The 14,635-nt window shown below is 32.2% G+C and overlaps 1 protein-coding gene across 32 annotated transcripts in view; it reads left to right on the top strand.

Moving 5' to 3' along the window:
* LOC145265579 (uncharacterized) overlaps positions 1-14,635 on the top strand; it is a 101,482-nt gene that overhangs the window by 60,245 nt on the left and 26,602 nt on the right. For all 32 annotated transcript variants that reach the window (XR_013864678.1, XM_080121569.1, XM_080121577.1 and 29 more), the window contains exons 22-24: positions 572-955; positions 1,992-2,347; positions 3,891-3,981. Coding sequence is in view for 31 of the 32 variants with exons in the window: in XM_080121569.1 (XP_079977695.1) it covers positions 572-955; positions 1,992-2,347; positions 3,891-3,981 (831 nt within the window). In the remaining variant the exon portion in view is untranslated. The remainder of the gene's footprint in view (positions 1-571; positions 956-1,991; positions 2,348-3,890; positions 3,982-14,635) is intronic.

The following is a 14,635-nucleotide window of genomic DNA, read 5'->3' as shown; positions in this document are numbered from 1 at the left end:
CGCCGGACATAGTATTTAAGAAAAGAAGAACACGCTTATCAGTTGACTCAAATTCAAAAAATACTAGCTGCTTGGCCTAGACTGCGCCGAACATTGATATCGTTCTTCTTTCCTTTCTCTGTGCAAAACTCAATCATGTTCCGTAAAGTAAAAAAAAAATCAACAAATTTCCTCTATAAAACAACCAAACCAAACCAAACACCATGAATAAATATTTGTAGATACAAAAAACTCGAAGCATAAAACCTTATTTTCCAAAATTAATGGAGTCGGAATTAAATAACCAAAAAAAGAGTTGATATGCCGTAAAATAAAACTAGATAAATAATTGAAGTTATAAAGAACTTGAAGCTTCAAAACTTTTTTCAAAATTATTTGATTTGGTATTAAATAGACGACAAAGCAACCAAACAAAATCGAATGACAGATAGATATTCACAATCGAATGACAGATATTCACAACGATGGTTTAATGTTTTAAAAAAAAAATTAGAGAATTCTTCATTTAGTAAATAAATAGATGTGTTTCATTTTCCACATCTGTCATTTATTTTAATTCTTTCTTGATCAGGTCAAGCCTCTTTTGGGTATGGCCCGCCAAGAGGAAGAGAACAAGAAAGCAGCCGAAGAGTTCGCCAAGATGAAGGAAGAATTCGCTCGCTGCGAACAAATGCGCAAAGAACTTGAGGAACAGAACACCGTCCTTATGCAGCAGAAGAACGACTTGATCATTTCCATGTCTTCCGGCGAGGACAACTTGGCCGACGCTGAAGAGAAGATCGAGCAACTTATCAAGCAGAAGAGCGACTTCGAGACCCAGATCAAGGAACTCGAAGACAAACTCATGGACGAGGAAGACGCCGCCGCTGACTTGTCTGCCCAGAAGAAAAAGAGCGAAGCAGAAATTAACGAACTCAAGAAAGATGTTGAGGACTTGGAAGCTGGTTTGGCCAAGGTAAAATTCTTCCGCATTCCAAACACAAAAGAAAAAGAAAATAAACAAACAATAAACAAATAATAATGTGTGTGTGTACACACACACAAACGCACACATACAAATATATATATACACATATACACACACACATATATATACACACATACACACACATATATATATATATATACATATATTACATGCAAATAAACAAATAATAATGTGTGTGTATACACACACACAAACACAAATATATATACATATACACACACATATATATATACACACACAGACATATATATATACATACATATATTACATGCATATATATTATATGAATGTTTAAAATATAATTATCCACTAGTGGATAGTTATATTTTAAACAGTACGTGTGCTGCTCCTCATTTGGGGTTACCAAATTGGCCAAAGGGAAAATTATTTCCAGCTCGCATTTAGGTAAAAATGCACTTTCGTGTAAATAGTTGAATTAATTCAAAAAGTATCACAAACAAAAACAAAAAAAAATAACATCTATTACATGAATATATATATATATATATAGAGAGAGAGAGAGAGGTATATATATATATATATATATATATATATATATATATATCAATAATATTAATGTAATATAGATATATTTTTAACAATCCAAGAAGTTTTATTATTATAATTTCTTATTTGAGTTTAATGGATCAATGAATATTGCAAACAAATATTGTAATTTATTCAATTTTAATTCCATTATTTTTTCTTATTTCTTTAATTGCAAAATCTATTATATTGAGCTTTTAAATGATCTTCCAATTTTGAAGGTAATTTTTATATTGAGCTTTTAAATTATCTCTTAAGTTCGTAGTGTTTATAACTACTATTGTTTTTAGTTCGAATACCTATGAACAAGTTTTTGCCTAATATCTATCGAGAAATACAATTTGTATATTCATAGAATGATATTTGTTATATAATGAATAAATACGTACCAACATTCATTTCCTTGAGAACATTATTATAACACTTGTGTTTGGTTCTCTTCCCGCTGTCTTTATAGGCCGAGCAAGAGAAGACCACCAAGGATAACCAAATCAAGACCCTTCAAGATGAGATGGCCACACAGGACGAACATCTCTCCAAGTTGAACAAGGAGAAAAAGAACCTTGAAGAGGTGCAGAAGAAGACCCTTGAGGACTTGCAGGCCGAGGAGGACAAGGTCAACCACCTCAGCAAACTGAAGACCAAGCTTGAACAAACTCTTGACGAACTCGAAGACAACCTCGAGCGCGAAAAGAAGATCCGTGGTGATGTTGAGAAAGCCAAACGCAAGGTTGAGCAAGATCTTAAGACAACCCAGGAAACCGTCGAGGATCTTGAGCGTGTCAAGAGGGACCTTGAAGATGCTGGCAGAAAGTTAGTGCTTCTTTTCTTTTATTTACCTTCTATATATATATGTGTATAATATAATATTATATATAATATAATATAATATAATATATATATTATATATATATATAATATAATATATTATATATATATAATATAATATATATATATTATATATATATATTATATATATTATATATATTATATATATATATTATATATATATATATAGCTTTCTTTATCTAATTCACATTGTCTTATAAAAATGATACTAGTATTTACTTGGACTTACAGTATTATTCAATCTATAATACTACTGCATTTCATATATATATATATATATATATATATATATATATATATATAGTTAAAAGAATTGCATATTTTAATAGGCCATAACCATGGTTTCATGCTCTCTTGGCAATCTTCAGATGACTTAATGTACGAAGTCTTAGTATAATTCAAACTTGAAAAAAATTATTTTTCCAACTTTCGGTTAGTCAGTATGCACTCTATTAAATCAATTATCGTTTCCTGTCTTTGATGAAAAGCTTCCACATTAGTTAATGAAGCAAGGAAAACATGGCACTTTATAGTTTATGTTGTGGTAGCACACATTCATTTGCATATGTGGATAGTAATTACACATAAATAGGAAGACTCAGTTAGTCTGAGTGTGTGTTCACCAGAAGCCACCGAAGGCAGATATGTTTATCCAGCAAAGACTCTCTTATTTGACACCATTATGTAAATATCCTGTAAATATACCTTTTCCTAATGCACTTCTTATTTGATCTACCTTTGTTTGTTGAGTCGTCATTTGTATTGCTTTCTACGTTACTTTTTTCAACCTGCAAACTTAACAGTTTATTATCGCAGAGTTCTCATTTTACCATAATTAAGTTCCAACTAATGGAACGTAAACTTTTGCAGCATCCTCCATGTTCTCCTTAATTAGTTTCCTGATGCTTCTGCAAATAACGGGAATAACCGGAAAAGTGCTGGGCGAACCTTATTACAAAAAACAAAAACAAAACAAAACAAAAGCACAATTTGTTCCCCCACCCCACATTAATAATGGCGATCACCATTGAAATTCATTAGATAATACATTGGAAAAAAATGCTTTAATATCCAGAAAACTACTTGTCGACCGTTTCCGGTTTTTCCCGTCATCTGCCAGGCACACCCGAGTAACTTTGTGGAAATCGCGGGTTGATAAAGTACCATTTTCCTTTTAAAATTACTTATTTTCTTTTAAAATAATATTTTTTATATACATTATACAAGTCTTGTACACATTTTGACATTGAATATTTCGAGAATTATTAAGGATAAGGATCCGGAAAAAAAAATGAAAAAAATCAATAGCCTTACAAAAAAACAAAACAAAAAAGAAAACTTAATACATTTAGCTTAAAAAGGACACTACTTTTATCTTACTGTCGTTCATAGTAAAGCAGATATGAGGATGTGAAATTTTCCCAAGATTTATTTGGAACATCCTGTATATGTTTTGATGTTACGGCTATATTACATATTTGTATCTTTCTTCTTTTGCGCCTTTTAGGAAGGATATGGAGATTAACGGTCTCAATTCCAAACTTGAAGATGAACAAAACCTCGTTGCCCAACTCCAGAAGAAGATCAAGGAACTCCAGGTAATTATCGCTCTACGCTATTCCTGCACATACTTACAAGATTTTCTAGCGCTGCAAAAAAAAAAAAAAAAAAAAAAAAAAAGTGTATACGCTTTGTTTGAAGCTTCTTAGTAACAGCATAACAAAAGTAACAACAAAAACGATTCCTATATATCGTGCGCCAAAAAAAAGCGTAAAAGCGTTTTCTACAAACATTTTACATCAAAATCTCCACATTTAAAATTAGCAATAAAATTCATAAAATGCATGGAAAAACTATAACTTTAATTACAGATTTGGTGCCGCGCCACCCAGAGGTAAATGCACGAACTAAAACGTCAGGTTCGTTGACTATAGTCTGGCATTTGGTCGACTTAAGCAAAAAAATATAACAGATGTAGGTGCTAGGCTTTAAAAAGCATGTCAAAAAGCAGAGCTAATTCTGAAAATGTCCGACCAGTTTTGATAGGCTCGTTTCTGAATTTTCCACTGCGCTGGCAAAAAATATGAACATCAATTCTCTAGTCTATAACTCCTTCCCGCGTTGAAACCAAATAAAGGAGCTAAATCTGAATCAACTAATTGCAATAATGTGAAATAAGTGCGTTTATATATATATATATATATATATATATATATATATATATATATATATATATATATATATATATACTTCTATTTGTTTTTTTGCATAAGCAATAATGTGTCGTTACACATTTATGAACATGTTTCGGTCAGCTAGTTACTAGTAACTAGAGATTACAAACTTATATATATATATATTTGTAACTTGTCTTCTTCCTAAGATAAGGGTGGTGGTGTTTGATCAACACTGCTGGGGAGCCATGATGTAATACACTGTTTTGTTTTTAAATCCCCGAAACAGTGTTTCATGGTAAACAACTGATGATCCCTTAAAAAATATTAAAAAATATAAAAATTGGTATTATAGTAAATTTGAGAGTTGATGCAGTGATTGCAGGTGATTAAATGACTTACTGACTAGATGTTTTTTTTAATGAATGATAAAAAATAATTTTTTGTGTGGTTTCAAATGTTAAAAACTTCAAAGACTATATATATATATATATATACTTCTATACATATTTTTTGTGTATTGATATTCATATTAAAAACGGAGACAAATGCAAAAAGAATCGAAAATAACTGCAATTCGCTTTTTCTTTGTAACAACGACTTATATATATATATATATATATATATATATATATATATAAATATATATAATATAAAGCTTGTATTTGTGCTTGTGTCTGTGTTTGCTTCGTCTTCTCGCGTAGGTCTAAAAAGAAAAGAATTAGAAATTAAATAGCGATTCGCACTTTTATGTCTTTTCTGCACATATTTTTTCTTTTTTTTTCTTTTGCGGACACGTGCTTTTTTTTTCATAAAAAATTTATCCCATTTTTAAAAAAGATTTCTCTAAACTCTACACACTATTAATAATTAGTTCGGCTTTCAAAGATTTTTTTCCCTTTTTTTTTTCTTTTAAAATATATGAATAGGTGCTTTTTTTTTCTCTTATAAAAAATCATCTCATTTTTTTAAATTTCTGTACACGTCGAACACCACTAATACCATGTCTGGCTTTCAAAGATTTTTTTTTAATTTACTAGTAGCTATATTTTTTTTATTTCCTTCTTTTATTTGCTTTTAAAATGTGTTCATTTCACTTTATACTTTCTAATACTAATAAAGACTGGCAAAAAATCATGCAGAGAATCCTGGAAGTTCTCTCTTGATTCCTAATGATAGCTACCAGCCAAGCAAATTAAGCAGTTAAATCGACAGAAAAAAATTATATACACGAACATGCAGATGGGGTTGCTAAGGGTGCCCAAGAATCTGCCCCTTTGACTTCCGTTTTAAAAGTGCCCTTTTCAGAGGAATGTCATGGAACTTGAAAATGAAAGTATTCGCCTTGAAGACTTTGATAAAAACTGGAAGCACCTCCTTGCGGATAGATAAAGAATGAAAAGTAGTTATCTCCTCTTGATCTACGCCACTCATTTAATTTAACACGAGAATCGTGTTATGCAGACGTAGAACTGATAATAATTAAAAAAAATAATCTTCAGTGATTTTCATAGTGGCTTCCCGACTGAGCTCAAATCTGTTTTCTTCTTGTAAAATATTCACAGCAAAGAAAACACATACACAGAGAAAAACTCGTTTAGCTAAGCCTACTGTAAATGTTATTTTCTTCCTCTGTGTGGAATACAATACTGCTCCCAAGCTGACTACAACATGGTCGCTTTCTAGTCTAATGTTAACAAGTTTTGGTGAGCCGTTCAAATTTTTCCCAGTTTCAAGCATCGTTTTCGGTCCTCAATGTGTTTACCTCATCATCCATCTGTCAAACCCGTATCCTCGAGTTTGGGCCTTCATAAACGGCGAATCACTAGTAAAAAAAAAAAGCAATATTACCTAAGATTCGTAAACTTGTAAATATTGAAGTGTTTTGCGTTGTTTTCTAAAAAAATATAGCTGTATGCTAGCTTGAATTCGAGTCCGGAGTAAAGGTATCTGTTTTGTTAAAAACGGAACAAAAATCACATCAAAATTCAAAACAGGTGCTGCACCATTCGATGTGTTTCGCTTCCAAGAGTCTCCAGTAAAATGAAAGCCGCTTGGTACCAGTCGGATGATATTTAAATAGTTACCGTTTTGGCACGGAACGCAATGAATCGGCTTATGGGAAACTTGCCAAAAACGCGATCCCGGTATGCAGAGTCTAGTTGAATACCAAAAACAGGAAACGTTAACAATAGTCTGTGGAATGAGGAAGAATTCTGTTCTACGTTGTTTAGCAGCGTCTCACCAGCTTCCTCAACTGCAAGACGAAAGTGTGAGGCTGAGGTGGGAAGATGACAGAGAAAACTGCTAGACCATGAGTCAACGGCACAAATGTACACGCATAATATCTGCATATATGAAAACGATTTGAACTATTAAAAGAAAAGTATTCGTGAACATTAAAAAAATCGCAAATCCTCCTCCTCCATTAGTTAGATATTATTTAAGTTCGAAACATCGGCTAGAATATGACCTAGAAGGCATGAAAAAAAAAAAAAAAAAAATACAGGAAACGCTTACAATAGTTTCAAATAATCTGTTACTATATTTGTATTTTAGTTAGTGCCAACGATATTATTATATTATTATTATTATTATTATTATATAGTATATATTATGTTATTATATATGTGAATGTTTAAGAAAGTTGATAGCAATATAAAATACCAAGCTGCTGAAGTGACGTCTCGTATGAATAAAACAGACAACCGAAGGCAGCAATTTAAATTACAAATCCTCGTATGTTGATGATTTCAAGAGGGTTGTCTCTTTTTCAAAAAAGAAAGCAAACCAAACGTATTCCATAAAAACTGAAGGATGAGTACAAAGAACAAAATGTGCATGCATATATATATATATATATATATATATATATGTCAATTCTGGGCAGACGTGCAAGATTGTGGGCGGTTTGAAAGTAATCGTCCAGCACCTGCTGCTAGTGGTGCTCACGTCTGCACCATTTGTGCCAAAGAATGCCTGAGTTTGGCCGGGCTTATCTATATTAAGTAATGGCAATATTCGAGAACGAATTTGCTACCATCATATATATATATATATATATATATATATATATATATATATATATATATATATATATATATATAGTGGAAAAATATGATCTACAAATAAATATATCTGCAAAAAGAACTGATAAAATACAAAAAAAAAAAATATTGTCTGGCGTCTTACGTTTCCTTTAGAACTTCATCATAAGGTAAACTAGAAAATGTCTGAATACACCAGACTTTAAAGCATCGTCTTTATTATATGTAGCTCTCATAGTAAACCTTTTTCAAGCTAACCACAATTAAATAAAGATGGGAATGACGCGCATAAGATAAAATATCTCGCGTTTATATAACTTACATATAACAAATTAGCAGTGATAAATAAAAGAATTACAAATAAATAAGAAACATTTCTGCCTCTATTCTTTGATCCCGTTGTCTATTTCTCCTATTTCGTAGCTAGTTATAAGATTTGGGTTATCTCCCTTTTTTTCTCACTCTTACGTAATTGTATTAGCTTTTTCAGCATGCGAGTAATATTAAAATAAAGAATAAATTAGCAAGACATTTAATGTTTGCTAGACATATGAGCGGGTTTACATCATATACAACTTTCTAGAATGAGGAGGGTCTCGTGAAGATACACACATCTTTTTGATTTCTATCTAGAATAAAAATGCAGTATCTTTCTCGTCCTCAACTGGAGGAGAAGAAAGCTTTTCAGAATGAGGCAATTTTATATTACAAATACAGAGTGTCTTATTTTGGGGAACTGAATCTCTCTATATTAAAAAAAAAACAAAAAACGTCTCTCTGTCTAGCTTTGCCCACGCGTGAAGGTAAAAAATATGGGATTGTAAGTTTAAAAATTAAAAAAAAAAATGACTGTAGGAATGCTTATGGCGGCTCACAGAAAAGAAATACCTCGCTTGATAAGGTGAAAGAACTTAGGAACTCAAAAAAAGCGAAAGAAACTTTTTTTTTTTTGTATACTTGATTCATAAGTAACTAAAAAAAACCCGGATGTCGGTATGTATGTAAATACGTAATTAAATAATATAGGTAAAACCTGCCGACTAAAAAAAAGACAGTGAGTCAAGAAGAGGCACAGATAGATAGACTAACAGACCTTTTCTTTATCAGTATGCTGGTCGAGGTTAGGAATTAGCGGGGGATGATGAAGAAGAGCGAAGGGTGTCAAGGTTGGTGAGCTTAGTAAGCATCGCATTCACAGAAAAAAGTACTAGAAAGTTGGCTGGGTCGTTGTCAGGCGGGTGTCGGGTAAAGGGGGAGGACGCAAGAACGTCAATCGGGTATGCGAGGAGATGTGAAGGAACGTGGCATCTCTTGGAAGATAACGAGGAAGCGTTTTGCAAGAGTTACAAGCGGGCGAGGGAGTATGGGGTTATCTCCAAAAATAGACTTGTAAGTAGGGGAGGGGGTTCTATATTGGACGGATAAGATGAAGATGAAACATCGCATTGCAAGATCCCCCCACCCCTACCCACTACTTACATTTTATTTACTTCCCCATATACGTATATAGACTCGTTGTATATCTTCATGCTTAACTTGTTGTAAGGACTTCTGTTTCTTTTTCTCAAAAGACCTGGCAGAAACGGAAATAAAATGAAATTCTTTGTAGAATGTATAAAGATAGATAGATAGATAGATAGAATCAACCCAATCATCTCTATAAGTAAATCTGTCCATTGGTTTGTCTGTAACCCTTATTTTGAAGTAGCATTCTCGTTGGTCTCCCATGCTTAAGTTTGAAACAGCATTTTCTTTATTCCGTCAGCTTAAGTTTGAAATGGCATTTGCGTTGGTTTGCCAAGTTTAAGTTTGAAGCGGCATTTTCGTTGGTCTGTCATGCTTAAGTTTGAAACGGCATTTTTGTTGTTGTTTTTGCTACACGTGCAGACCAAATAGAAAGATCTTAAGAATATTTTCGCCCCTTTTCGCTTTTATTCGATTTCGCGTTGTATCGCTTGATATCTGCAGTAAAACAAAAATAAAAATACAATAAAAATGAAATAAAATAAAATAAAACAGCCCATTCGTAAATTCGGAATTAAAAGAATTGCAATGGTGATTTGTTCGCTTCCGAATAAAAATGGTTTCCAAGATTCGACTTTCTGTTCTGAATGTATTCGCAGACAGTTTTGTCTAGATTCCGCCAAATAACAGACTTAACCATTTTCAAAGAATAGGAAAGCGTTAGTCAGCATTTCATGAGTAATGTCTTTAAAGGGAAGGTGCGCTTCAATAGCGAACCTAAATAAACTTTTCGCTGAAATACTTGCATTCCTTATCTATATATAGTGAAAGAGGGGGGTCGCACATATTTATGAGGTTAGACGAACAGACGGGCATACATAGCTATAATAAGATATAGAAAAGCGAAGGTAGAAGATGTATAAATGGATTTATATGTGTGTGTGTGTGTTAATTTCTTTGCCATCGTTTTTTTTTATATATATAATAGAATAGGTTTATTTGTTTTAAACACGAAATAAAGTATTGGAATGTGTATGAGAAAACTATATGGAAATTGGCTTAATAAGAAGAATGAAAAAAATTATGTGTAGATATTAAGATCAAAAGAATATTAAAAAAAAAACGAACAATAAAGATAATTATTATCGTAGTAGTAGTAGTAGTAATAATTGATGATGATGATTGATAATGATGATGATGATAACAGAGCCAATAAAAAAAATCAACAAACAAATGTAAAGAATTTTCTAGAAATTTCACTACCAAGTCAAGTCTGAGCACTGACTGCATGTTTGCTGCGTATCACGTTACACCCAGGAAGAAGGAAGCGGGTTTCTGATTGGTTGAGAAATGGGCAGACGCAGCCAAGAAAAGGAGGAGGAGGAGGAGGAAATAGAGGAGGGGGTCGAGAGTGGTGAAAGTGTAGGGGACGGATCGTGCCAACGACTACAACTATAATGATGATGAGCATCATCATGAGGATGATGTTGATGATGATGATGATGATCGTGACTCATTTACATAACTGTTGAAAAATAGCCTCCTTTTAAAGCAAGTCCATTGCTCCTGGACCAGCCCACCCATCGACCCAACACTACACGTGCCTCACCTCCGCTAAGCAGGCACTATATATATATATGTAAATATATATATATATATATATATATATATATATATATATATATATATATATATATATACTCGCATACACACAGACGTCTACCTTAACCTCCTCCACACACCCAGGGTGGTAAATACCTTTCCACGTATATAAGCGGCTGGTGGCTGAGAAAGTAGAACATTCTACAACCAAGTGGCTTTCGAATCTCATTTCCGGGATTACCTTCTGTTCCTACCTGGACTTGAAGTGAAATTATACAGCACTTAGTTAACACCTGGAAAACCAACTATTGCTTTCACTTCGACACACACCAACACAGTTCTGACTTCTACAATTATTTTACTCTGGTGGAATATACTCAAAACAAAACAGCACGAAACTTACAGCGCTTCCACTTCGCCGCCACCTACTGACACAGCCAAGGGTTAAAGCTCTTCTCCTTCTTTCAACACAAAACCATAGTCTTTCGCTTATACATACTACTTATTGAAATTGTTTCTTAAAAACAAAACAAAACAAAAAATCAGTAACCTGAAAAGAAACTGGGAGAGGTAGTTAAACAGTTAGATGAATTAACTTTGCTTCCATGGCATCTACTGAAGAAACGAACGCAATCGAACAACAATCCGAAAATCAACCCCTGGAAACACCAGTCGCTACTGGACCAACACCTGCAGTAGAAGAACCAGAACCGGTCCAGGTTACCCGAGAGGCAAGCCCACCCCGTGTGGCTTCGCCTTGCCCTCCTTCTCCACCTCTTCCAACGGTTGACAGTAATCAACCACCACCCAAAGTTGACAGCCCTCCACCTCAAGCACCACCTCAACCTCAACCACAACCTCAACCTCAACCTCAACCTCAACAACAATCCACACTTGACCCTTCTCACGCTAAAATGTACGAAGACGAACTGACCACTGGTAAACACGATCAATCCGCTTATTCGAGAACCTCTTCAGCGGCTTCTTTTAGCAATCGCCTTACTCCTCACAGGACTACGGATTTCACTGACCTGTTGGGAAGTATGAGCAGAGAGTTCCGGGGTACGAGTCCGGCTGTGCTGGAAAATATCTCGTCACATCCATTGCTCTATAGACATTATGAAGCGCCAATTAATCCCAAGCTAAGTGCAAAGTCAAAAAAAGTTATCCGGGAAGCGTCTGACCTTGCCTTGTTTTCGCCCGGATTAAAATCACTTCTTGAAGTATGTCGTCTTAATATTTCCGCTTTCTTTCTTTTTTTATCTGTTTCATTTCCTTCATCTGTGCTAACGCTTCATTTCTTTAAAGATTCGCTTGCATCTAATTCGCTATTTTCTCCTTCCTGAAAAAAAAAAACGAAAGGAAAACCACAAAGAAAGATATCTCACAAAAAACAAAAACAAACTAAACCCTAGTTTTTTAAAACAATGATATTTAGTACATTTATTGTCGTTGAAAAAAACAACAGAAAATGAGGCAAACGATATTACATAACATTGTATGATAAAAACAAAATGGCCGCCAATTATCGAATTCAGCTCTTTCTCAGCTTTTCGCAGAAGGCTAACTCGTTAACAAAAATTGGCAAAACATGAAAAGTAAAACTAAAAACAGCTTGGCCTTGTGCCATTTGCAAATACCTATTTTTGCTATTATGTCATCAGCAATATTGGGAACGTCTACAAATACACGGATTTGCACAAAAATGGAAACGATTCACAAATGCCGGAGTTACACGAACTGCGCCAGATTCCAATACTATTATATCATTCTCATCAATTCTCAGATTCATTATTTTTAATTCTTATTTCTATTTTCTTTGTCTTGTCTATCGTTGTATTATTGTATCGGATTAGTTTTCGTAATATTTCTTCAATTCCAATTCTCTTTCTACGCACTTCAAATATCGCTTTGGCTTCGTAGCTAATTATTCACTTTTGCTTTCCTGTAACTAAAAACAGCTCTTTATTTATTATTTCACTAGTTCGACACTTTTATCTTATTTCTTTTCTACTGTCTAACTTTTCGATGTCCAACCATCTTTGTAGAATAAGAGGAATAAGAATTAAAAAAAAACAAAAAACCGTTTAATGTATTATTCGTGAAAAATGTGCATCTCTGAAGTACAATATAAATGACAAAATTATATCATGGAAAAACGAGAACAAAAAACATAATAAAAAGGTAGGTTAATTAATTGACGTGATATACGTATGGTAATTGAGATATTACATATTAGATATACATAGAAAAGTATTAAATGTGATACCTTCAGATTTGGAGTGCATTTATTTAAAAAGATTTACTGAATATAAAAACAAAGGTAACACAACAATAATTATAATAAACTTGTAGCCGAGCAACTATTCTTTTCTATATTCTAAAAAAAATATAGATTTATAAAATGAAAACAATTATACCAGATAAAGGTCAAAGCCTAATCTTCACAAAACCATCAGGTCATTACAAATAAAACCTAATTATAACCTTAAAACATTAGGTTATTACACATAAAACCTAATTATAACCTTAAACATTAGATTATTACAAATAAAACATAATTATAACCTTAAAATAGCAGGTCATTCCAAATAAAACCTAATCATAACCTTAAAACATTAGGTTATTACAAATAAAACCTAATAATACCCTTAAAACATCAAATTATTACAAATAAAAACTAACTATAACCTTAAAAATTCAGGTTATTACAAGTAAATACTTATAAAACAAAATTTAAAATAACTAACGTCTAATAATATATTTGGTCATGAAACTGCTATGCATAATAGTAAAGGAATATGATTTATATAAAGACGATCAGTTTTTAAATAATTTTATATATCTAATCATAAAATACTAATATATGAAAAAATTATATATATATATATATATATATATATATATATATATATATATATATATATACATAGGCGATGAATTTTGTTTAATACGCTTACATAGTCACTGACATGTTTGGGCATTCCGTTTTTTAGTGAGCTCAGATTTAACCGAAATAAGCAGTCAGTTTATTTTAATTCAATTTCGTCGTTATACGGATATCGGATAGATATTCCAAATTTCTTTTTTAATTAAATTAACAATAAGTTTACGAACTAAATATTATTAAACCAATGTACACACATATTTTTCCAAAATTATTTTGCAGACACGATCAACACATTGTAGTATTGGTTTGATACAAACAACAAACAAACAAACAAAACAACCACAATATACAAAAGACTATATAAAGGGGTTAAAAATAATGCAGATAAAAAATAAGAATTTCAAGAGATTCAGTATAACCATATTTGTGTTTCATTCTTTCGAAGAATTCCCTGGCTCGCAACAAACCCGCCATATTGGAAATCTACAAAAGCGCGAGAATAACTTGTTTTCTTTTTAAAATGACACCGAGATATTTAGAAATAGGAACACTAATACCATGCGGCAAACAAAGATGCATACGAATAGAAACTATATATATGAACTTCCATATATTCCTTTACCAACAATGCTTCAAGCAAACTACTACCTACTCTTATATATATATATATATATATATATATTCTTTTAGTATAGAATTTTGTAACGGACTTAATCTTTCCACTTATATACACTGCTCAATGCCTTTTTGAACAATGCTTTACAATAAATAAACTGTTTGTTTAAAGCATATATATATATATATATATATATATATATATATATAAGGGAAAAATGACAATATAAAAATATATACTAATGCATATAAATTTAATCGCTCATATAATAAGATTACATCAATTAGGGATGTTTATGCCCTTTATACCTAGGTATTGTATTATATATATATATATATATATATATATATATATAAAATTACTTTATGTACTCCTCAAAACATAAAAAATGAGAATATCTTTGTATAAGATGTTTCACGCATAGAAACAAAACCACAAACATGTAAAACTATTTGCAAT

The sequence above is a fragment of the Euprymna scolopes genome, chromosome 40 (assembly GCF_053919585.1).
Source record: "Euprymna scolopes isolate OS-2025 chromosome 40, ASM5391958v1, whole genome shotgun sequence".
Lineage (NCBI taxonomy): Eukaryota > Metazoa > Mollusca > Cephalopoda > Sepiida > Sepiolidae > Euprymna > Euprymna scolopes.
Note: the sequence above shows the minus strand (reverse complement) of the source record. Positions and strands in the feature narration are given on the sequence as shown.